Source organism: Orycteropus afer, unplaced genomic scaffold, assembly GCF_000298275.1.
Source record: "Orycteropus afer afer isolate SDZICR_OR568_19922 unplaced genomic scaffold, OryAfe1.0 scaffold00305, whole genome shotgun sequence".
Lineage (NCBI taxonomy): Eukaryota > Metazoa > Chordata > Mammalia > Tubulidentata > Orycteropodidae > Orycteropus > Orycteropus afer.
Genome location: NW_006921892.1, coordinates 2,698,017 through 2,723,766, shown reverse-complemented (window position 1 = coordinate 2,723,766; position 25,750 = coordinate 2,698,017). Strand labels below are relative to the sequence as shown.

At 35.7% G+C, this 25,750-nt stretch overlaps 1 protein-coding gene across 1 annotated transcript in view; it reads left to right on the top strand.

Moving 5' to 3' along the window:
• The window catches only part of RAPGEF2 (Rap guanine nucleotide exchange factor 2), a 412,763-nt gene that overhangs the window by 355,276 nt on the left and 31,737 nt on the right, over nucleotides 1-25,750 (top strand). The window contains exons 9-13 of the mRNA XM_042782406.1: nucleotides 2,874-3,051; nucleotides 12,517-12,653; nucleotides 16,916-17,074; nucleotides 24,065-24,217; nucleotides 24,526-24,690. Of these exons, the coding sequence (XP_042638340.1) occupies nucleotides 2,874-3,051; nucleotides 12,517-12,653; nucleotides 16,916-17,074; nucleotides 24,065-24,217; nucleotides 24,526-24,690 (792 nt within the window). The remainder of the gene's footprint in view (nucleotides 1-2,873; nucleotides 3,052-12,516; nucleotides 12,654-16,915; nucleotides 17,075-24,064; nucleotides 24,218-24,525; nucleotides 24,691-25,750) is intronic.

The window sequence follows — 25,750 nt, the reverse complement described above, 5'->3', positions numbered from 1 at the left end:
AGTTTCTGAGGCCTGTAATCGAAGACATCTCCGGATGGATTATAACCACCGACCTTTAGGCTACTGGTCAAGTGTTTAACCCTTTGCACCACCCATTGACTCCAAAATGTATTACTAAAGTCATTTAGTAGTATTTTAAAGTAAAATTTATTACAGAACATATGATTTAAAACCTGTGATTTCATCCTCCAAGTTACTGACTTAGTGAATTACATTTTATGCACAGTTTGTTATTCAATAGAACACACATAAGAGAGATAGAAAATAACCAGTGATTGTTACACAAATCAGATGGGTGAACATTGGGTCAGTTTTGCAGAACTGGATTCAGTTAATATTTGGAGGTCTTTTTGTTCTTTTAAGACTTAAATAATATTCACTTAAATGAAAGAGATTTATTTGGGATCATATGAAACATATTTTTCATATTTTAATATATGGTAAGATACTAAAAATATTTTTAAAGCTTTCATAATGTCAATATATTCTTTAAAAAAAAAGGTTTTTAGTTAGTTTTTTTGTCTGTTTTCTGTCATTAGTAGTCCTTTCTTTTTTGTTGTTGTTGTTATGTGCTGTTGAGTTGGACCCAACTCATAGCGACTTCCCCTTGGGTTTCTGAGGCGGTAGGTATCACTACGGAAATAGATTGCCTAGCCTTCCTTCCGAGGAGTGTTTGGTGGGTTTGAACCTCCTGCCTTCTGGTTAGCAGTCAGATGCCTTAGGCACTATGCTACCAGAGCTCCTAGTCCTTTCTTTAGGCTAATGTTAATGGATGAGTACATGGATGACTGATAGTATATTTGAAAATATAAGGCAATGAGTAATAATCTTTAATGTTAAGATGAAACTGGGGTGAAAATCATAGGAAGCATTAACAAATTGTCACATTTGTAGATTTCAGAAGTAAGGTGATGATAACAACAATGTTGACCTAGTTTGTCTGATCACAGCCTTGGCATACTATATCAAGTTCAACTTCAGTTTCAATCTCAAATCTGAAAGTAATTCTGTGTATTTTGAATTCACATTAGGAGATACTATGTTTCTGAGCATGCACAGTTAAATCTCTGCCTCAACAGCAGTGGTTTGTTACTCTCCATCTTGAAGCACTTCTGCTCACAATGGTCTTACCCAAGCAGTAATTTTAAGAACAATGTTTAAAGAACTTTTAGAAGCATTAGGTTTTATGTCAACAATTATTATATTTTTAGGCGTTTCTTATAATGGATTTTTTCAGTTTAGGAAATTATACCCCAAAACTAAAAATATGATTAAAACAGATTGCTAAACTTTAAAAAAAAAAATCCACAGATGTATTAATCCAAAATGTAGGATTAAATCATACGTTCTGTAACAGAAACCAGTGCTTTAGAAACATGAAATTTTATTGATTAAAAAAAAAAATAGCAAAATTTATTCTGTAAATACTAACTTAAACTAAATTGCAGAAAAAATATAGATCTTTATCTAAGTCACATTCATATTTAAATATCTACTAAAAAAGCATGTTGTGATTAAGGTTAAGCCCTCCTGGGTTCTAATCTCAATTCTATACTTTATCATGATAAAATGTAGTGACCTTATAAAATAATTTCTCTACCCTCAGTGTTTGGAGAATAACAAAAGTTAGTAATAGACAGAATACATTGGATTGTTTTAAGGATTAAATGAGTTAATACATACATGTCACTTAAAGCAGTACCTGCCATATTGTGAATATTCAGTGTTAGCTTTTAACTATTTCTAGATTCAGTAGTTTATATTTTTATCATTTATTTCTTTAAACTTTTGCCTATTCTTAAAAATAAAGTGTTCATAATGTCTTTGAAAATCTTGTGGGGTGTGAGTTATTTGAGTTGGGAAACTTTATATAAAGTACATATTTTTCCACAAAATTTTATTAGATATTTTCAAGAGTTTTAATATTTTATCTGAACAAGCATTTATTCATGATTTCAAAATTGAGATAGTTAATATTTAATTGAATTCGTTCATACACTGCTTAAGCATTTAGTCAACTCCAGGTATATAATGCTGAATAAGACTAATATACATAAATATATATTGTTGAGGTATGATAATTGTAAAAGAGTCTGGAATGTCCTAAACCTGTTTCTGGTTTGAAATAGCCTAATGGAAGAGACAGTCTTGAAATTTGTGATTCTGTTGGGTAAGAAAAAGTTCAAATACTTGAGTATTAATACTAACTAATAACTTGAAATATGATTGCTGATACAAGCAACTCTGTTGATGAATGGGACAAAAGACTGTATCCCCTGTAAACATATGGTCTCTTAAACTGTTGATTTACAGTTCAAGAGTGTTCATTGGGATTGTCTTAACTGATTCTCAGTGTTTCTGTTGGCATATATATCAAACTACCTTTGCATTGTGGTTCATTTTCCATAAAGACCCTCTAATAGGGCAGAAGTGATTCCTTTTGCTTGGCATTAATAAATTCACACCTACTCTTTTGAAGAAGGAATTGTTCAGAATTAATGGAAACCCTTAAGCTGTGAGCTTAAGCAATTCTTTTTGAAAAATAGGGTGAAAGCAAATGCTGTCTTGTTCTTTATTCTACTATGTTTCAAATGCCACATGACAGCTCAAATAAGAAATAAAAATTACTGAGATAAAATCATTAATCATGACCATAAATTTAATAGGAGATAAAGTCACTCATATTTTGTTGAAGGAATTCTTTTATACAATGTTGGGTACCTAAATATGTGTCAGTGTTAACTACATCTAACCTATTTACACAATAAAAATGTAACATGAAAATATGTACCCAAACCAATGATTTACTTAAAACTGGTATTTAGTTTTTTGTTGTTTTTTTTTTTTTTTTTTCTTTTTGGTTGGTTTTGAAGGCCACAGAAAGTGAGGCTGGTGATATGGACCTGAGTGGGTTGCCAGAAACTGCAGTAGATTCTGAAGATGACGATGATGAAGAAGACATTGAGAGGGCCTCAGATCCTCTGATGAGCAGGGACATTGTGAGAGACTGCCTAGAGAAGGACCCAATTGACAGGACTGATGATGACATTGGTAAGTTTGGATGAGAAAAAGGAATCTAAGGCCAATTAAAAATACATAGAGATAAAATTGTCTAATGTAAAGGATCCTAGGACTAGTAGGGGGACAGTGGTGGAATTCTTGCATTCCATGCCAGAGACCCACGTTCATTCCTGGTCAATGCAACTCATGCGCAGCCACTGTCCATCTGATAATGAAGTATTGTGTGTTGCTATGATGCTGAACAGATCTCAACAGAACTTCACGTTAAGATGGTCTAGAAGAAAGGCCTGATGATCTACTTCTGAAAATCAGCCAGTGAAAACCATATGGATCATGATGGTCTGATCTCTTTTTGTGTATGGGGTCATCATCAGTTGGAGACTGACCCAGTAGAAGCTAATGACAACAATTGTTAGGCTTTTTAAAAAGCCTATTAGGCTTTAAAAAGTCACTAATTCATTAATTTTCTTTGTGTCAACAGTAGCATTTGTTGAAAGAAATTTGAAGAAGTTGGTTTTATTCAGTGAGTAAATTTGAGAGTCTACAAATAATATTGTAAATGAAATTTCCTAATAAAACCCTCTTTGTCTTACACGTAACTTCTTTCTTAAATTAGTTTATGACAAAGAAATGTACTCTGCATTGACCATTTATAGATAATTAACTGTAGATAATTAACCTCTCGGTTTCTTCTGGGGTAAGACATTTAACTGCTGCTCAGAACCCATCCCTTTTTCTTCCTTATTTTCACCCATTTCTTCCTTTACCTACCTTTCCAGAGGCACCTGGCGCTACTACTTCATAAGTCTTTTGAGGGTTCTGTAGCATAAATGCTACTTACTCAATGAGTAATACATATTCATTCAATCTATATGCTGAACAAAAAATTTGAGAAGCTGAACTATGTGAAGAAGAGCCCAGCATCAGAATTGGAGGAAAACTGATTAATAGCCTGTGATGTGCAGATGACACAACCTTGCTTGCTGAAAGTGGAGAAGACTTGAAGCACTTACTGATGAAAATCAAAGACTTCTGCCTCCAATATTGTAGCAGTTAAGGTTGTGTGTCAAATGGGCTGGGCTGTGATTTTTTGAGTGGCATGGCAGCTGGATGTAGTTATTCCCCATGATAAGATTGGACATGATGTAATCAACTCCATGGTGGAATCTGCTTTGAGATCTTAACATTGGAAAGGGCATTGCCTTTGGGGTGTGGTCTGCTTATATATGTGGAGAGACTTTGGAAAAAGTCTCTAGCTTTTTGGCAAAATTTTGGGCCATATTGCCTGCTCGTCTCTTGGGATTGTGCCATTTTACCTACTAGTCTTGGGTTTGTCAGCCTCTGTAGCCAGCAGCTACATGAATTTGAAGAAGCCTCTAGCTCCAGTAGGCCTGGAACAAGAGGCAGAGTTGAAGCTTAAGGTCAAGTGATCTTCACCCAGCCCCTAGAGCCAACATTGTACATTTGGACTTGTAGCCTCCTAAACAGTGAAAAAATAAATTCCTGTTCATTAAAGCCATCCACTTGTGGTATTTCTGTTACAGCAGCACTAGAGAATTAATATGAGAATGGATTATACCTCAACATAAAGAAAACAAAAATCCTCAAAACTGAACCAATAAGCAACATCATGATAAACAGAAACAAGATTGAAGATGTCAAAGATTTCATTTTACATGGATCCACAATAAAAAGCTGTGAAAACTGCAGTCAAAGAAATCACAAGATATATTGCACTGGGCAAATCTGAAAAAGATTACTTTAAAATGTTAAACATCAAAGGATGTCATTGACAGAGTAAGGCGTACCTGACCCAAGCCATGGTATTTTCAATTCTCTCATATGCATGGGAAAGCTAGAAAATGAATAAGGAAGACCAAAGAAGAATCAATGCCTCTGAATTGTCTTCTTGGCAAAGAGTATTAATATACCATGGATTTCCAGAATAGCGAACAAATCTGTCTTGGAAGAAGTATAGCCAAAATTCTTGTGAGAAGTGAAGATGGCAAGACTTTGTTTCATGTACTTTGGACACATTATCAGGAAGGACCAGTCCCTGGAGAAGGACATCATGCTTGGCAAAGTAGAGGGTCAGCACAAAGGAGAAAGACCCTTCATGAGATGAATTGACGACACAGTGGCTACAGTGATGGGCTCAGACATAACGATATAAAATGGCTAGGCAGCATTTTGTTCTGTTGTACTTTGAATCAGAACCAACTTGATGACGACTTATAACAACAACACTGGATAGTTGGTGTGATTCTGTTTTACACCTTAAAGTCTTAGTGTTTCACTTTTTTGTGCCTGAAACCACATGTTTATCTGTTAAGCACTCTCAAAAATTATATTTCACTTTCCTGTTCTTTTTGTCTTTGCTGACTTAAAAAAAAAAATCTCTTCATTGTAGTTTCAAAGAGGAAATGAAATTATTTCTTCTTAATAATTTTCCATCTTAATCCAGAATCCTTGCTCATAGTTTTTTTTCTTAAATTAAAATTTGCTTATGAATATAGTGATTTGGAAATAATCCTTTTGTAAACCTGTGTGTCTTCTCTTTTAATCTGTTCATTTAAAAATGGATATGAAAATATTGTTGCTGACTAAAATGTGTGTAGCCTATCATTCCTGAAAATTTGGCACTTTACCTTGATATCTTTTTTTTTTTTTTTTAAATTGTGCTTTAGGTGCAAATTTACAGAGCAGAGTTTGTTTTGCATTCAACATTATGTGTACATTTAGTTTCACTCCCCATTCACCATTCCCACCTCTAACCCAGTCTCCTCATAGTTATGCACTCCTGTGTGTCCTGCATTTCCTCCGTTCTAAAGTTGCTCCTCTGGTGCCCTGTGGTCACTTGCTCCAAGGGATGCATTTCCATTGAGTACGTGGGTGTGCCACCCTGGTTTAAGTGGTCTGTGTGTACATCTTATTTACTGTTGGGCTGAGAGCCAGCTCCTGGGAGTGAGTTTTATTCCAGGCCCAGAATGTATCCCAGGGCCATCATATTGGGGGTCTCACCAGGCTCTATCCGACCAGTAATTCCAGTCATTATTGAGTTTTTGGATTTTATTCCACATTTTTCCTCCCACTCTATCCAGGATCTCCATATTTGATCCTTTCCTGAGTGATTGGCATTGGTTTGCCAGTCACCACCTAGTTCTTCTGGTCTCAAGGGCCATCGTGTCCTAGGGCTGATTGCTTCCAAATGCCCTTGTTTTTTTTTTGCACTCTTCTTCACCTCTGATGATTGGAGACCATTAGCTGCATCTTAGATGGCCGCTTGAAAGCTTTTAAGACCCCAGTAGCTCCTCACCGATGTAGGTCTTTTATGTATTTTGTTGTGCCAATTGAGTCTGGTGTCCCCCAGTACTATGGTTCTGAGTCATTGACCTTCATATCTGAAAAGACTTCTTAGAAATTCTGAAAGCAGGAACTATGCGGATTCCTACAAATAAATTCAAAACTGTCTGAATTATTTTGAATGTACTTATCAATATAATATCCACAGATGAATGGATAACTAAACTATGATATATACACACAATGGAATACTATGCAACATTAATTAGTAATGAGGAATCAAGGAATCACCTCATAATGTGGATGAGCTTGGAGGACATTGTGCTGAGTGAAATAAGTCAATCACAGAAGGACAAATATTGTATGAGTCTGTTACCATAAGAAGTCCAAGAAAGGTTTATACAGGGAAGGAAATTTTCTTTGCTGGTTACCAGGGATGTGAAGGGAGGGGAAGAGAGGGTAAATAGATGGATAGTTAAGAGACAGGTGTTGATATGGGTGTAGGGAAAGGCAGTATAAGAAAAGTGTGTGACCAGCACAATATCACTAAGAAAAAGGAAGATACAGAGAGGTGCACAAGAGGTAGAGACAATAGAGGTAAATACTATTGCATACACAACACTGCATTTTCAGTAAGAGCCAACAGTAATCTACAGTTGGATAGATAGATAGACAGGAAGAAGATCAGGTATAGATAGGTAAACAGGAATATACCTATTCATATATACATACTTAAGTTTGTATATACATACAATATACATGTATATACAATATACATACTTAAGTTTCGCAGACGTTATTCCTATAAATGTATTAGTGTGTATTGTAAAAATATCCATATGCAGTATAAAGCTAAGAGGGGGCAAAGTTAGGATAATTTCTTAGTCAGAACTAAGCACCTTGAGGGAATGAGTCATTGGGCCTGTGGGCTTGGGCCATGGTCGCTGAAAACATCAAGCTCAGTTGACACGACATAGTACACAAAAATACTCTTCTGCATCTTACTTCGGTGAGTAGCAACTAGGGTCTTAAAACCTGTAAGCAGCCATCTAAGATGCAACACTTGGTCTCTCTGCTCATCCAGAGCAAAGAAGAGTGAAGAAAATCAAAGATGCATGGGCCCATATCAGCCCATATGACCCTGAGACCAGAAGAACTAGATGGTGCCTAGCTACTAATGCCAATCACTTAGAAAGGATCAAAATTGGGAGACCCTGGCTAGAGTGGGATAAAGTGTTGAACAGAATTGGGAAAAAAAAAAAGACAGTGTTTACTGGTCAGATAGACTGCTGTGACTAGTCCGTAGTCACCTTTTGGGCCTGGAATTGACCTTACTTCTGTGGCTTAACTTTTAGCCAAACAATAGACAGGCCTATGAGCTGAACAGCTACACTGGAGAGGTGTACTTCTTAGAAAAATCACCATGGCAGATCAGAAGAGCAGCATTTGCATGAGGAGAAAGGTAGAAAGGCAGGAATACAGAGGCAAGAAGGACACAGGGGCAGGGTAACCATAGGGAAAGAGTGAGGGGAGAACTGTTACATCTGCACGGATTGTAATCAGTGTCAAAAAACAAAATGTGTATGATCTGTTGGATGTAAAACTAATGTGCTTTTTAAAATTTCACCAAAATCACAATAAAAAGTTAAAAAATAAAAATAATAGCCATTGTGAATAAAATATCCTCAGATACAAGTTCACTTGCAAACAGTGGTAATTCTGGCTAATTGCTATCAAATACACATTTTTTAAAATATAATAAACCATTAACATCAAAGGTGTAAAGCCTAATGAGGTAGTTTGGTCTACACAAGATCTTGTATTCTGTCTTCTTCCAAATTAAACCAAAAGTAAGAACTTTTTAGCTCTTGTTCTGTTACCCTTGTTAAATTTAACTTATACTCCAGTTCTTAGCTAAAATAGACACCTTTTATATGAACTATGAACATCTGTATTACTTATGACTTCTTAGATGCCTTTCTTCCTACCTTCCTCCACCCCCATGAATATAGAGTGTGTGTGTGTTTGTGTGTGTGTGTGTGTGAGAGAGAGAGAGAAAGTGAAAGTGAAAGTGAAATTGCTGATATTTGATCATTTTTAATAAAAATTGAAGGGAGAAAATTGATTTAATAAATGCCCTATTATTACATGTCTTTTCTATTATGAATACATTTTGACTAAACCTTTCTGTCTCGTTTTACTTTATTTTTTCTTAAGGAAAATAAAATTTTACAGTTTCGATTGAGATTGACAGCTTGCTTTCCAGAAAGTACAATTAATTCATATTCTATAAGCTGTGCTAAGAATGACTGGTGCCTCATAGCCAGTACACTCTTAATAATTTTTTAAAAACAAACCAGCCAAAGTTTTTTGTTTTATGGTTTTGTTCTGGTTACCTAACACTGCTCAGACAAGAATATACCACAAATGGTATGACCTTAACAAACAGGAGTTTATTCTTAGGATTTGGAGGCTTTAAGTCCAAGTTCAAAGTGCCAGGCTCTAGGTGCTGGGTAAAAGCCCCTCAACCTTGGGGTCCAGTTCTGCCTCCTGCTCCCAGCCCACTGGAGCTAGAGGCTTTTTTTTCGCTCAGACAGCTGCTGGCTGCTGAGACTGAGATATGCCCCAAGGTTGATAGGTAAAAAGGCACAGTCCCGATGTTACTAAACCACATGGCAGGCCATTATAAGTCCCAAGGTCGGCAGAGCATAGCAGGGTACTGAGCAATGACACAGCTACCTACAGGGTCCAAGTGTGCCATAGAGTGGAGACCATTCCCAAGGCTTCTCTTTATATACAGGAAGCAGACCACATCCCAAATGCAGTGTCAAAAACCAAAATGTGTATGACACTCAGCTGCTTATGGTAGATTCCACCATAGAGTTGATTGCCAGTCTCATCATAGGTAATAAGTACCACCAGCTGCCCAGCCACTGAACCTGGCCCAGCCAAGCTGACACACAAACATACCACAGGTTTTATTTGGATTTTTTTTAAGTACTATTTACAGGATTGAATTTCTATGTTTTTTAGACATCTGTAGCTGACTCCCATTCATCTGTAAGTTTGTCATACGATGGTGGCTTTCATGTTGCAGTGACATTGCAAGCTTTGCCACCAGTATTTCAATACTAGCAGGATCACCCATGGTGGACAGGTTGCAATTCCAGACTAAGACAGACTGGGAAGAAGGATGTAGTGGTCTACTTCTGAAAAAATTGGTCAGTGGAAAGTTTACAAATATCAGCAGACCATTGTTTTTCTCTAATGAGTCAAAGTAGAACAGTGTTAATAATAAAGGTATACCGCACAGTTAAAAATCAGGAAAGGTGTGTGTATCTTTTAACCATACTTATTCAGTCTGTACGATGAAGAAATAATCAGAGAAGTTGGACTATATGAAGGAGGACACAACAGGACTGGAGAAGGACTCATTAAAAACCTATGATAATGCAAATGACATAACCTTGCTTCCTGAAAGCAAAGAAGACTTGAAGCACTTATTGATGAAGATTAATTTCTTCAGTATGGATTACACCTCAATATAGAGGAAAAACCGTCACAACTGGACCAATAAGCAACATCATGATAAATGGGACAAAGACTGAAGCTGTCACAGACTTCATTTTACTTGGATCCACAGTCAAGTCCATGGAATCAGTAGTCAAGAAATCAAACAACATATTGCATTGGGCAAACCTACTGGAAAAAAAAAAAAATCTCTTGAAAAAGTGTTAAAAAGCAAAGATGCCATTTTGAAGTTCAAGGTGCACCTGACCCAAGGCAAGGTATTTTCACTTCCCTCATATGCATGTGAAAGCTAGACAAGAATAAGAAAACTAAAGAATTGATTTCTTTGTAATGGTGTTGGTGAAGAATATCAACTATACCATCTACTACCAGAAGAATGAACAAATCTGGCTTGGAAGAAGTAAAGCCAGAATGTGCCATAGAAGCGAGGATTGCAAGACTTTGTCTCACATGCTTTGGGCATGTTATCAGGTTGTCAGGTTATAAGGAGAAGTTCTGGAGAAGGACATCAAGATTGGTAAAGTAGAGGATCAGTGAATAAAAGGAAAACCCTCAAGGAAATGGATTTACATAGTGGCTGCCACCATGAGTTCAAACATACCAGTGATTGTGAAGATGGCACAGGAGCAGGCAGTGTTTCGTTGTGTTGCTGTGTGTCCGAACAGACTCGGTGGCACCTAACAACAGCAGCAGCATCTCTATTTGGAAATGGTCCCTTATCTCAACCTGTCCTGGAAGAAGTGCAGCCAGAATGCTCCTTGGAAGCGCAAATGGCCACACTTAGTCTCACCTACTTTGGTCATGTTGTAAGAAGGGACCGTTTCCTGGAGAAAGATATCATGCTTGGTAAAGTGGAGGGTCAACGAAAAAGGGGAAGACTCTCAACAAGATGGATTGACACAGTGGCTATAATGATGGGGTCAGGTATAGCAAGGATCGTGAGGCTGGCAGTGTTTGATTCTGCTATATATGGGGTTGCTATGAGTCAGAGATGACTCGACAGCACCTAACAACAACCTTTATCCCTTTTCCTCTTAGTATGCTTATCTTTATGTAAAATTATATATATAATGTCTCATGATAATGTATCTATTTTTTTCTCTGTTTTAAGTAGCCTCCTGGGTTTTTCTCTAATAAATCAAAGCTTTTAATTTTTTTTTTCCAATATCTTAATCCATATGTAATTTAATTTATTATATGATGACCAAACCAAAAAAACCAAACTCACTGCTGTGAAGTCAGATCTGACTCATAGTGGCACCTCTTTGGTTTTCCGAGGTGGTATCACTACAGAAGTAGATTGCCCAACCTTCCTTCGAAGGAGTGGCTGGTGGGTTTGAACTGCCAGCCTTCTGGTTAGCAGTCAAGTACCTTAGGCACTAAGCCACCAGAGCTCCTTATATGACGACAGTCGTCTAATTTTCCTCAAAATTATTAACCAATCCAATACTATGTATTGAGTAAATTTGTTCTTACTCATTGAATTGAAATGCCAACTTTATCCAATACTAGAATCTTACTGTGTGTCTGTTTTTCTACTTTTCATTCTGCTTAAGTGATCAAATTCTGCTTAAGTATGGCAACTAGATTTCTCTTTAATATGCAACCAGAGAACTTCAGTCATGATACTAATGTTATGGTAGAGCTAAGACAAGAGCTGTATCTCCTGTCTTCATTCCCAAGATCGGTACACAGCACAGAGTAGGCTGTAAATAAACTTTTACTTAGTTTTAAAATATTTGTTCTAGTAAAGCCTATAGATAGATAGATAGATAGATAGATATAAATATAGATATAAATATATATATAACTGAATATGTAAAGTATATTTATATATCATCCACATTTTCAATTTAATTTTCATAGTTAATGTATTTACATGAATTAGAATTCCAGATTGTATAGAGAGGACTGATACACAAAGGAATCTTTATTTCCACCCTTTTTCCAAAATCCCCATAGATAATTATTTTTTTAGTTTCTAATTTATTCTGATTTTTTTTTTAAATCAACCAAATGTAATTGATTGATCCATGGAAAATATTCTCTGGCTTCTAAGTTCTGGAATACCTTTATATTTTACTAAATTTTTCCAGTAATCTTACTGACATTCTGGAGAATTCCCAAAGCTCTATTTTCTCAATATTTCAGGCTTTGGCAAGCCTTAATAAGATCACGTCTCATTTTCAGTAGAAATTCTATCTGAAAACTTAGTAATTCCTTCAGTGTCATTAGAATTAGAATTAAAATGTAGCATAGTGCCTAAGGCACTTGACTACTAATCAGAAGGCTGGTGGTTCAAACCCACCAGTCAGTCCTCGGAAGAAAGGTTGGGCAATCTACTTCCATAGTGATACTGCCTTGGAAACTGAAGGGGAGGGGTGGCTATGAGTCCGGGTCCAACTTGACAGCACGTAACAACAACAACAACGACTATTTTGTCTGACTCAACAGGCAGTCTCACCACTTCTACAGTGAAAGAATTCTTTGTATCTGCAAGAAACTCCACCAGTATTGAAGATACTTAAAATATTGTATTTTTCAACAGATAGAATTAATTAATTATAGGACATTTAAAAAGAAAATGCCTTAAAGAATTTTTTTAACACATTTTTTAAGTAAAAGTTACAGTTTTGACAATTAGTATCTCTTGCTTTTCAGAACAACTCTTGGAATTTATGCACCAGTTGCCTGCTTTTGCCAATATGACAATGTCGGTGAGACGAGAACTTTGTGCCGTGATGGTATTTGCGGTAGTGGAAAGAGCAGGGACCATTGTGTTAAATGATGGTGAAGAGGTTAGTAAATATTCCTACCACTCAAAAAGTTTCTGTTTGAGAATCTGTCAATTAGCAAATGAAGAAAAACCCAATTCTTCTTTCTTCCTTTAAAAAACAGCAACATTAAGTTTTGAATAAATCAAGAATTATGATATACTTGTTATGGCAAAGTATTCCAAAACTGTAAGTTTTCCATTATTTACAGTGTTTGAAATGATATTGATAGATATTTTTTGATGTAGTAACTTCGAAAAATATTGTATTTAAGGTGAAAGTTTATACAAAAGATTAGGTTCCCATTTAACCATTTCAACACAAATGATTCAGTGATAATTGGTTGTTTTTCACAATGTGGCACTGTTCTCATTCATTCCATTCTCATATCATTTCCAGTACTTTAATTTCCCTGACCCCTTACCTTCTTGTTTTTGCTTTAGAGTAATTTTTGAACATACAATTTAAATTGTATTTTAAAGGAACTCAGTACTCATGGTGATAGTCTATATTTTATGAGCTAGTCTATTATTTAGTTAACAAGTGACTTCAAGGGATAATGTCAGTTTCAAGTTTAAAGAGTGTCTCAAGGCCATAGTCTTGGGGAATCTGCTAGTGTCAGCTGGTCAGGTAGGCATGGACTTTTTAAGAATTTGAGTTGCATTCCACATTTTTCTCTTATTCTTTCAGGATCTGTTTATTTTGTCCCAGATAAGAATACTCAGTAGTGGTAACTGGGCACTATCTAGTTCTTCTAGTCTCAGGGTAGATGAAGCCATAGTTTGTGTAGACTGTTAGTCCTGTAGACTACTTTCTTCTCTGAGTCTTTGGTTTCCTTTTTTCTCTTTTGTTCTGGATGAAAAGAGACCAATAGTTGTATCTTAGATGGTCACTCACAAGTTTGTAAGACCCTAGACACTGCTCAGCACATTGGGTTGTAGAACTCTATTAACTAAATTATGGCAATAAACTGAATTGTTCCATGACACTACAGTCCTAAACCTTCAAACCCAGGAAACAAGGTATTAAGTTATGTCTAAGAACTACTTGTAACTGTGTCTCCTATGTGGTTCGTTTTGATAATAGTCATTATATTTAAAAACATGTAAGATCAAAATCTCACAAGTTGATATCTCATAGACATATATGTGAATATATGTGCATGCACATATATACCCATAAGATATTATAAGGAACTTTGGTGGCGTAGCCTAAGACATTTGACTGTTAACCAGAAGGTTGGTGGTTCAAACCCACCAGTGACTCCATGAAAGGAAGACTGGGCAACTACTTCAGTAAAGGTTTACTGCCTCAGAAACTCAGTGGGGGTCATTGTGAGTTGGAATCAACTCAATGGCAGTAAGATTTTTTTTTTTTTTAATGGGACATTGTGAGGTTTTGTATCTTAGAAATGTGATGCCTTTTATCAAAATGAAATGATATACAAAGTAGGAGGCCTCACACTTCCCTGATTTTAAGACAAAAAATACAGCTGCAGTAATGAACACTGTCTAGTACTGGTGTAACAGTAGATTCATAGAGCAATGGAATAGTATTGAGAGTCTAGAAATAGAAATAAACTCACACATCTGTGGTCAATTGATTTTTGACAAGGGTGCTAATAAATCCATTTGATGAGGAAAGAAGAGTATCTTTAGTAAATGGTGCTGGGAAAATTGAATTTCCACATGCAGAAAAATCAAACAAGATCAATGCCTCACACCAGACACAAAAACAAATTCAAAATTTATTGAGGACCTAAATGTGCAGTCTAACCCTAAAATTCTTAGAAGAATAAGCAGAGGCAAAGCTGTCAGGCTAGCTTTCAATAGTGGTTTATGTAATGTAATAACAAACAGCAGAGAGAAAATAATTGACAAAGACCTCATAAAAGTTAAAAATTCATTCATCAAAATACTTTCTAAAAATAATGAAAACACAAGCTACCACCTGATAAACTATCATTGGAAACTGTATTTCTGACAAGAATATAATTACCAAAATAACATAAAACTTTGACAAAAACAAAAACAATAAATAACCTAATCATAAAATGAGCAAAGGACTTGAATAGACATTTTACCAAGGAGGACGTTCAGTTGGCCCCCAAAGACATTAAAAGATGTTCCACATTATTAGCCATCAGAGGATGCAAATGTAAACCACAGTGAGATAACATTTATTCCCACTGGGATGGCTAAGATAAAAATAAATAAATAAACAACAAATTTTAGTTAGGATGTGAGAAAATTGGAACACTTATCCATTGTTGATTGGAATGCAAATACTACAGACACTGTAGAAAACATGATTGTTCCTCAAAAAACTAAATAGAACTGCCATATATATGACCCAGCAATTCCACTGCTACATATATACCCAAAAGAGTTGAAAGCAGAGACTCAAAAAGAGACCTGTACACCAATGTTCATTACAGTACTATTCACAATAGCCAAAAGGTTGAAAGAACCTCAATACCCATCAAAAGATGAATGGATAGACAAAATATGATATATACATATAATAGAACAGTATGCAGCCAGTAGGAGAAATGAAGTCTATATTATGGATGGAGCTTGGAGACATTGTATTGAGTGAAATAAACCAATCACAAAAAGACACATATTGTGTGACCTCACTTACATAAAAAGACAAGAAATGACTAATATATAGAGAACAAAGTTTATTTGTAGTTACTAGAGGGGGGAGGGGGAAGGGAATTAACTTATGGAAAAATCTCATTGATTAAGGGTAGAGTTACCCAGGCAGTTATTCTAACTGCTATCTATAAATTACACATCTGTAAAAAGAATAATTGTCAAAAGTTGTATGATATATATATGTACAAAAACAACAACAAAAAGAATAGTTGGTGAGGCTGCTTATGTATAACCAAACACCTCATGGGATTTAGTTCCATGGTTTGAAGGTTTAGGGTCAAGTTTTGTGGGATATCCAGTTAATTGGCCAAATAACATGTTTAGTGCTTCTGTCCTACCTCCTACTTCATTATATAGTGCCTGGGGTCTTAAAAGCTTATAAGCTGCCATCCAAGGTATAATTGGTCTCTATTCCCCCTGGTACAGCAAGGGAAGAAGGAGAGTCAGGAATAGAAGGAGGGTATATAATATGTGACTAATTGGCATGAGACCAGGAGTGCTGGATAATGCCTGGCTATACCATTACTGTGAGAGCTCTGGTAGCATAGTGCTTAAGGCACTTGACTGCTAACCAGAAAGCTGGAGGTTCAAACCCACCAGCCACTCCTCGGAAGGAAGGTTGGGCAATCTACTTCCGTAGTGATACTGCCTCGGAAACCCAAGGAGGGGTCGTTATGAGTCGAGTCCGACTCAGTGGCACATAACAACAACAACAATATACCATTACTGAATATTTAGATCAAAGATTCCATAGACAAATCCTGATCAGATGGGGAAAATGCAGAACAGAGTTTCAAATTCTCATGAACCATAGACTTTCTGGAGCCATGAAATATGCATGAACCCCTAAAACTATTGCCCTATTAAAGATAATCTTTAAACTTTAAACCAAAAATACCTGCTGATGTAGTCTTAAAATTGAAAAGCAGTTTAGTTTAACTAGTGAAAAAATTTGGCCTTAAATCATTATACTCTTTTAAGAACATTTATATGGGATCATATTGACAATAGCAACTTGAAAGATCATATAGGAAACTTAAGGGATCAGTGAGTATATAATAATGAGGAGGAACAACTCAGAAAAAATATGGTGAAAATGGTTGTACAAATTGAAGACTATAATCAATTTAGTCACTAAATTATAGGTGAAGAAACTACTGAATTGGTATGTTTTCCAGCATATAGTCCTAAGAATAACAAATAAAATTTAAAAGAAAGATAAAAACAAAATGATACTCTATTTATAACATATATGTTTGAGTTGTTTGTTCCATCTTTAAAATGAAAGATCTGTAAATAATTTTTTTACGGACCATTCAGCTTCTGGGAGCTCTGGTAGCATAGTATCTAAGGCACTTGACTACTAACCAGAAGGCTGGCAGTTCAAACCCACAGTCACTCCTCAGAAGAAAAGTTGGGCAATCTGCTTCCATAGTGATACTGCCTCAGAAACCCAAAGAGGGGTCGCTATGAGTCAGGTCCGACTTGACAGCACCTAACAACAACAACAGCAATATTCAGCACTTCCAGATTGTTCCAATATAAGAAATATTATAAATGCTTATTTATTTTATACATATTTATAATACATGTCATTTTCTGCTTTATCTATTTTTTTTTTATTAGCTGGACTCCTGGTCAGTGATTTTGAATGGTTCTGTAGAAGTTACTTATCCAGATGGAAAAGCAGAGATTCTGTGTATGGGAAACAGCTTTGGTGTCTCTCCTACCATGGACAAAGAATACATGAAAGGAGTAATGAGAACAAAGGTGGATGACTGCCAGGTATAAAATATCATTAAAGATACATGTTTTGTTCTTATTGCAGAACACTTACATGATAAGGTTGTGGTGAGATTTTTCCGCTTCTATAAATTGGTCATATTGTATATTTATAAATAAGATTTTAAAGTAGAACTTTCACATTTACTATCCATGCCCAGAAGATTAACAACAAATAATCTCTTAAAGTTTAAAAGATACTGTATTCTAAAAGAACATACTTGGAATTTATATAGTTTCTAATTAATGTAAAATGGAGTCCATTATTTTAAATTTCATTTTAGTTTATTTATTTACTTACTAAAAGGAAAAAATAACCATTACTGTAAATAAAACACACTAAAGTATCAAAACTGTTTCACCAGATAGTTCCTTCACTATTGAGGGAAGGAAATGGTTGTGAATTCAGTGTACTAAATATGTAATGTCAGAAAAGCATTCTAGATACAGTCAGTTTTCAATTATTTGTTTTAATTGAGGAAAAGAAAATGGTAGAAAAATCTCAAAGTCGTCATTTGGCCTGAGACTGTTCAATTTTAAGGGGTTGAATATGATATTTCAGTTCTAGAATTGTACTCTTTAAAAATAATAATAAAGCTAAATTTGAGTTTAAATGAACTTGAGAATTAAAGGTTTCTCCACCCTACTATCATTCACTTCTTCCCTGAACCCTTCTATATGTTGGGATTATAAAGCATTCAAATAGGATTCTCTGTCTTTAAAGGTCATATAAAACTTACTTCATCACTAAGAATTCAGCTATTAAATATCTTAATTTGTCAAAACTCTGATTAGAAATTGCATAGCCATGGAATTAAAACGAGGCTACGAATGTTTCATAAAAACTAGTAAAAATGTTGTGATATGACTGAATATTACAGAGTGCTTAAGTAATGTTAGATGTATGGGTATGTAAAATATTTATCTGGGAACCATGGGAAAGGAAGAAGAGATGGGGTGATTGTCAGAGAATAGAGTCTAATTTATTTATAGGATAAGGAAGGTAGGGGGAAACCCAGAGTGACAGAGTTAGCAAAGTAGACTCCAGTTCAAAAGAAAACTGATTAAGATACACATACTTCTATAGCTCTTATATGAGGTTCTCAGAAAGAGGAGAGTCAGAAGGTGAGGCACCTGCTAGAGAAAGTGTTTTTACTGCGTTCTGTGAACCACTGTAAAAGGAAACGACAAGGAGGCCACATGTTCTGACCTCCTCTAACCCTACAAGGGGAAGGCAGGATTACCAGCAGTAACCCAAGGCCTATTACTGCAAGGCCAGACATGCTGCCTCCCTGCAGCCCTTTCACCAACCGTTCCTCCCAAGGCACCCACCACCTCTCTCCTTGCTTCGATAATTCACTGCAGTGGCCACACAGAACTCACAGATTATGGGGTTTATTAGGGAAGCACCAGGCTACAACTCAAGTTCAAGAAAAATGCTCAGTCTCTCTCCCAGCCCACCGTCCCTCGGCCAACAGTCTCTCACAGTCTCTTTCCCAGCAGCACTGGTCTCTCGGTGTCTCACTCAGCAATGCGTGTCTCTTGCGTCTCTTTCCCAGCAACGCCTGTCTCTTTCAGGGGCGCGTGTCTCTTTCGGCAGCACGTCTTCCTCAACCAGCAGTCAGAGAGAGAAGAGAGTTCTGCCTCTAGGAGGCCTCCTTTTGAGCCCGGCAGGGTGGTCAAACTAGCCAATCATAGCATCAGAACTCTAAGCACCTGAGAGAGAGTGGGCACCTCCCAGAACATTATATTGTGCCACGCCCAACAGAAATACTCCTCTTGGATAACATTTACAATCAGCTCCTCAGTTGCTCATTCCACCACTGAGTTTACAATGGCTTATGGGTAGAAAACCCATACTAAGTAATTTACTACACTGCACTGATTAAGATACACATACGTCTATAGCTCTTACATGAGGTTCTCAGAAAGAGGAGAGTCAGAAGGTGAGGCACCTGCTAGAGAAAGTGTCTTTTTTCCTTTTTACTGCATTCTGTGAACCACTGTAAAAGGAACGTGTTATATCAGAAGTTTCAAGAATCAGTCCTGTACTTCCACCAACCTAGGCATAAAATTTCCTTAATGGTAGAACAAGGATGGAGAATGATTTTAGACATTTTAATGTAAGTGCTTGTTTGGAAAAGGAGAGAGAGAGAATCATATTTTAGTTCTTCTATAAAATGGCCTCCATAATCTCTAATATTCTACTTAGCACATTAGGGAATCGGCTGTTATTGCATGAAATGAAGAAAACTGTGATATCTTTATCAAGAAGAAGCAATGTTGCCTATGTTTAACCCTCATTTTCATAAATTCCATTGATTGCTAAAGAAAATACTGTATAATGTGACAAATAGTCAATCCTGCTTCAAGTCCAAGGACACAATAGAGTGTGGATTAAATTTAACATTTATTTCTGTTTATTGGGATACCATGATATGCTGAAAGCTTTGTTTTATTGTGGATTCCTCCTTTGTGTGCTGCTCTTTCTGCAGTGGCTATTATTACTCCCCTCTTTTATTTGAAGGACAAAGGTCATAGCCAGGTATAAAGATCCTAAGGAACCAGGCAATTAGTGGTTTTTCCATTCCCCATATATACCTCTTTCTTTCTTTCTTTCTTTTTTCTTCTGTCCCTTTTTCCTTTTCCTCTACCTACACCCTCCTGCTCCCTTTATTCCTCTTCCTTTTTCCTTCTCCACTGCCTGTGTCTTAGGCCTGCCAATGACTCCCCAGGCATTGCTTAACCCTGCCTTACATCTTTCAGTGGGGAATGAACACTTGGATACCTATGTGAACGATTAAGTATGAATTTCCCTTACAGACTACAAAATACAAGGTTAAATAGAGCTAACCTTTTAAGATAAATCTATGTTAGATTTACCTTTTCCTGGGATCTTAGAAGTAAGTTAATGACACTTTTAAGTAATTTTGGAGGAGAAAGTCATTTTGCCACAGATAAACTGAAAGTTGACTGTACTATATGTTGATAGAACACTAACAATGCTTCATTTTTTATCTATAATTCTTCTAGTTAAATATAAGATATGGTATCATTTGTCCAAAGGAAAATTATTCTGTGTAATAAATTGCTATTGGCCTTTCATAAATAAAATCATGTATGAATTTTTATTTCATGTCTGAGTGCCAAGATCATACAGTACTTTCAGGTGTAACACCTATCTCAACGTGTATACTCATTGCCATTGAATCAGTTCTAACTCCTGGTAACCCCATATGTGTCAGAGTAGAACTGTGCTTCATAGAGTTTTCAGTGGCCAGTTTTTCACAAGTAGATCACCAGGCCTTTCTTCCAAGTCAACTCTAGGTGGGCTCAACCACCAACCTTTGAGTAGCAGCCAAGAACATTAACCATTTGCAGCAACAGGATCAGACAGTATTTTGTTCTGTTGCACATAAGGTTACTCTGAGTCAGATATTACTCGATGGCGCGTAACAACAAACAACAGGGACTCCAGTGTAACCTCACTAAAACAATTGTGCACCTAATTCACAAATTTTCAACTGCCTTTCATACCAATTGAAATTATTTATATTTTATTTGGTAATTTGACATTAGATTTAATATTTTTTTTAAGCAAAACAAATCAGCTAATAAAAAAATCAGATAAAATTTTGGCTACAATTTTTTTCTTTGTAGATAACAGTCTACAAAGTCAGTTTGGAATTATTTTATTTATTTTTTTTTTTAGGGGGAGTGCTATTTCAGTTTGCTAGAGAGAAATGCCAAAATGTCTAAACCCTAAGAATTTCAAATAAAAGTATCCTAATTTCCTTAGTCAAGATTGATTTTAGTACATTTCTCTTCAGAAAGCATTTTCTTTTATATACTTATTCTTTTGAATTCAGTGGTGTGATTCTGTTTTAGAAGATAAATGAGAAAATGATGTTTTAATTATGTTCTGTAAAACTGAATATAAGAAATAACACCTGAAATTATTAGGATGTGAAATTTTTTTAATGATCTATTTATTCATGCATATTTGAGGAACAATTTTTCTGTACTGTAAAAAGAAAAAAAATATATTATTGAGACAGCAGATTTGAGAGAACAGACATTTCAAAACGTATACCTATCAAAAACAGTCTCCAGGAATTGATAGAATACCCATTGAGATGTTTCAGCAAATGGATGCAGCTCTGGAGGCGCTTACTACTCTATGCCAGGAAATTTGGAAGACAGCTACCTGGCCAACTGACTGGAAGAGATCCATATTTGTGCCCATTCCCAAAAAAAGATGATCTAACAGAATGTAGAAATTATCAAACAATATCATTAATATCACATGCAAGTAAAATTTTGCTGAAGATAATTCAAAAATGGTTGCTGCAGTATACTGACAGGGAACTTCCAGAAATGCAAGCTGGATTCAGAAGAGGTCGTGGAATGGGGATATCATTGCTGATGTCAGATGGATTTTGGCTGAAAGCAAAGAATACCAGAAAGATGTTTACTTGTGTTTTATTGCCTATGCAAAGTCATTGAGCTATTTGGATCATAACAATTATGGTTAACATGGAGAAGAATGGCGTTCCAGAATACTTAATTATGCTCATGAGGAACCTGTAGACAGACCAGAAGCTGTTGTTCAAACAGAACAAGGGGATACTGCATGGTTTAAAACGAGGAAGGGAGTGCATCAGGGTTGTATCCTTTCATCATACTTATTCAGTCTGTATGCTGAGCACATAATCGGAGAAACTGGACTGTATGAAGAAGAACGCAGCATTAGGATTGGAGGAAGAGTCATTAACGACCTGCAGGATGCAGATGACACAACCTTGCTTGCTGAAAGTGAAGATGACTGGAAGCACTTACTGATGAAGATTAAAGACTATAGTCTGCAGTTTGGATTATACCTCAACATAAAACAAAAATCCTCACAACTGAACCAATAAGCTGCATTACGATAAATGGAGAGAAGACTGAATGTCAAACATTTCATATTGCTTGGTTCCATAATCAACACCAGTAGAAGCAGCAGTCAAGAAATCAGACAACATATCGTGCTGGGCAAATATGCTGCAAAAGACCTCTTTAAAGTGCTGAAGAGCAAAGATGTCTCTTTGAAGACTAAGGTGCACCTAACCCAAACCATAGTGTTTTTAATCACTTCATATCCATGTGAAAGCCGGGCAATAAGGAAGACCGAAGAAGAGTTGATGCTTTTGAGTTTTGGTATTGGCGAAGAATACTGAAAGTCCCATGGACTGCCAGAAGAACTTACAAATCTGTCCCGGAAGAAGTGCAGCCAGATTGCTCCTTGGGAGCGAGAATGGCCAGACTTCATCTCACCTACTTTGGTCACATTGTCAAAGGAGACATGATATTCCTGGAGAAGGATATCATGCTTGGTAAAGTGGAGGGTCTGCAAAAGAGGGGAAGGCCCTCAACGAGATGGATTGATACAGTGGCTGCAACAGTGGACTCAGATATAGCAAAGATTGTGAGGCTGGTGTAGGACTGGGCAGTGTTTCGTTCTGTTGTACATAGGGTCACTATGAGTTGGAGCTGACTTGACAGCACCTAACAAAAACAGATGCAGTAGAGATAGTCCCTGGGTTACAAATGAGTTCCATTCTGAAATCTGTCTTTAAATCAAATTAAGATATAGTATACAATAATTATATTAAAAATGTTTTAGAGTATCTAGAAGTGTTTCTGTACTGTTTTTTATGCATAGAAATGTACGCTAGATATTTTATATTAAGATAAATATTTGACTAATTGATGTTAGATATAAACCACACATGACTATTCTAATTTACCTACAAATTTGACTTAAAGACAGATTTAAGAATGGGAGCTCTGGTAGCATAGTGCCTAAGGCACTTGACTACTAACCAGAAGCCTGGAGGTTCAAACCCACCACCCACTCCTCGGAAGGAAGGTTGGGCAATCTACTTCCACAGAGATTTTGCCTCGGAAACCCAAGGAGGGTCGCTATGAGTCTGATCTGAGGCCACGCACATAACAACAATAACAGCAATAATAATAATATTTTGATGTGTGTCACAACGTAGCACCCATTTGTTATTACGAACTGTTGTATGTACGTCAAAACTTCAGTATAATAGGCTTTATAAAAGTTGGTTTTTAACTACACGTTGTACCTAAGTTGGAGGTTCATGCCAGTTCTTGAACTCTAACTTTTTTTTACTAATACTCTTTAATAGAAGAATTAATGAGATTAGATCAGCCTAATCAGTTAGAGAAAATTAATATTGCAATATGCTGTTTCTTGAATATGAACTGCTTGCTGCTGGTTTGCCATAAGGCCTGAATTTTTATATTTGGGGTCATGGAGCAGTAATTGCTTTATATGCATATTATTGATGCCTTTTTCTTTAGGAACAAGGATTACCCTTAATACTAGTTACAGGAATAAAGATTTGAAATAACAAGTATATGGCTTGTTTTGTGACCTTGTTTGAAGAGACTTCCCAAACTAGTTTCTTAACTATATGTAATTATCAAGTTTATAGTACTCTGTGGGTATCTTTGAATTTTATTATATCTTTCATTAAAGTGATCCTTACATCACTTTTAAATTGCTACTTTTAAAATCTTTGCTAATTTTTAAAATTCACTAAATGGTAATCATTTTTATTATCCATCCTCATAGAAATTTTCTGTTTTCCCTCTCCACTAATGTTTTTTTAACTGTCAGAGAAGAGGCATTTAAAAAAAAAAAAGACTCTTCCAATTTTATTTTCTGTTTTTAAAACTGTTAGGATTTCAAATATAAACTACTTACAAATGTTCTAAAAATAAAACTATTCTTTTCCAGGGAAGAAATAGACATTAAAAAGTAGAGAAGTGTGATTAAGCTTCATTACGGTACTCATTTAGAAAGTATGGGAAAGACGTGGAAAAATGTCAGTGTTAAATAATTGAAACACTGAATTATTAGTACTGCTGGATCTTGTGCAAGTACTTTATCATTAACACGTGACTTATGTTTTATTCCAGTTTGTCTGCATAGCCCAGCAAGATTACTGCCGTATTCTCAACCAAGTAGAAAAGAACATGCAAAAAGTCGAAGAGGAAGGAGAGATTGTTATGGTGAAAGAACATCGAGAACTTGATCGAACTGGGACGAGGAAAGGGCACATTGTTATCAAGGTAAAACAACTAACATGCCATCCCCCATGGGAAGAAATTTTTTTGTTAGTATCATTTACAGCAATTTAGAATTTTATCTTACTGGCCTAATCAAAATTTTTCATTTACAAGATTTTTCTTTTCATTTTTAAGTATAACATCTCTTCAAAGTTATCAGTTGTAAAAATTCTGTATTTCTTGGTGAATAGCAGTTTTATTATTATTATTCTGTATGTACTACACAGTTGGTTTTATGCTGGATTTTTTAAATATAGGTAGATATAAATGTTATTTATACATGGTAGTGATTAAATCTTTATTTGTTACAGGGCACTTCAGAAAGATTAACAATGCATTTAGTGGAAGAGCATTCAGTGGTTGATCCAACATTCATAGAAGACTTTCTGTTGACCTATAGGACTTTTCTTTCTAGCCCAATGGAAGTGGGCAAAAAGTTATTGGAGTGGTTTAATGACCCGAGCCTCAGGGATAAGGTTGGAAAATATATTCTATTTTAGAACTTAAATATGAGATATTAAGATAGAAACTTAAAGATACTCTAATAAATATTTATCATACCAGTTATATTCAAATTAATTTAATAGACTAATGTAATGTTTAGGACTGTAATTTTTAAGTAAAAAAAAAATGTTCTTGTTAGACATTTCTAAGATAAGGTCTAAAAATGGTGTACTTTAATGCAAGAGCCAATGAATTGGCCACCAAATTAAAATCTTAGTTCTATTAGGAATGTGTTAAAACATAACTCCCCTGGAATCTGCATTTTCTGGTTTGGTAGGTTACCAGATAAAAGTTAATAATTCGTAAATTGGTACCAAAACTACATTTCATTACAACCATCACTGGCTGGTATGCCCCAGTAATGTAATCCTAAGTAGACCCTACTTAACAGCCTTTGAGAGTCTGGATTAAATGATAAACTACATAGTCTTCATGGTCTTGGGAGTTGTGAGGGATCACCATAGTCTATACTTATTTCTTCTTTCCATGTGACAGTCTAACTTGCACATGACAGACTTGAGAGACAGGTTGTGAAAATCAAGAATACGAGGTTTTACCTCTCACTACCTTTCTGTTCTTAGAGCATCTGGACAGAAATGCTTTTTATTTAATATTCTGGAGATGTAAGCCTAGATCTCAAACATATAACTCAGTTTCAGTATTGCTTCTGTTATATACTTAGTATGTTACCTGATGTTTCTTGACTCAATTTCTTCTGAGATAAATAATAAACCTCCTTTTGAGGCTTTTATGAGGATGAAATTAAATAATACAAGTTTTTTATCTAGTGCCTCACTTAATAGTAAACACTTAACACATCTTAAATGTTATTTGTTATTATTAGTGGTGGTTGTTGGTATTTAGTGTATGACTTACAAATCTTGTTTTTCTCATCTGTAAAATGGCTAGTTAGCTTTCAAGTTTCCTTCTGAGCTAAAAAAATTACAATTTTATGAAAAGGTCACATGTTAGATATAGTTTTAAGGGAGATGTTCTCAGTTTCTAAAATTTGAAAAATGAGCAAAAGTGATA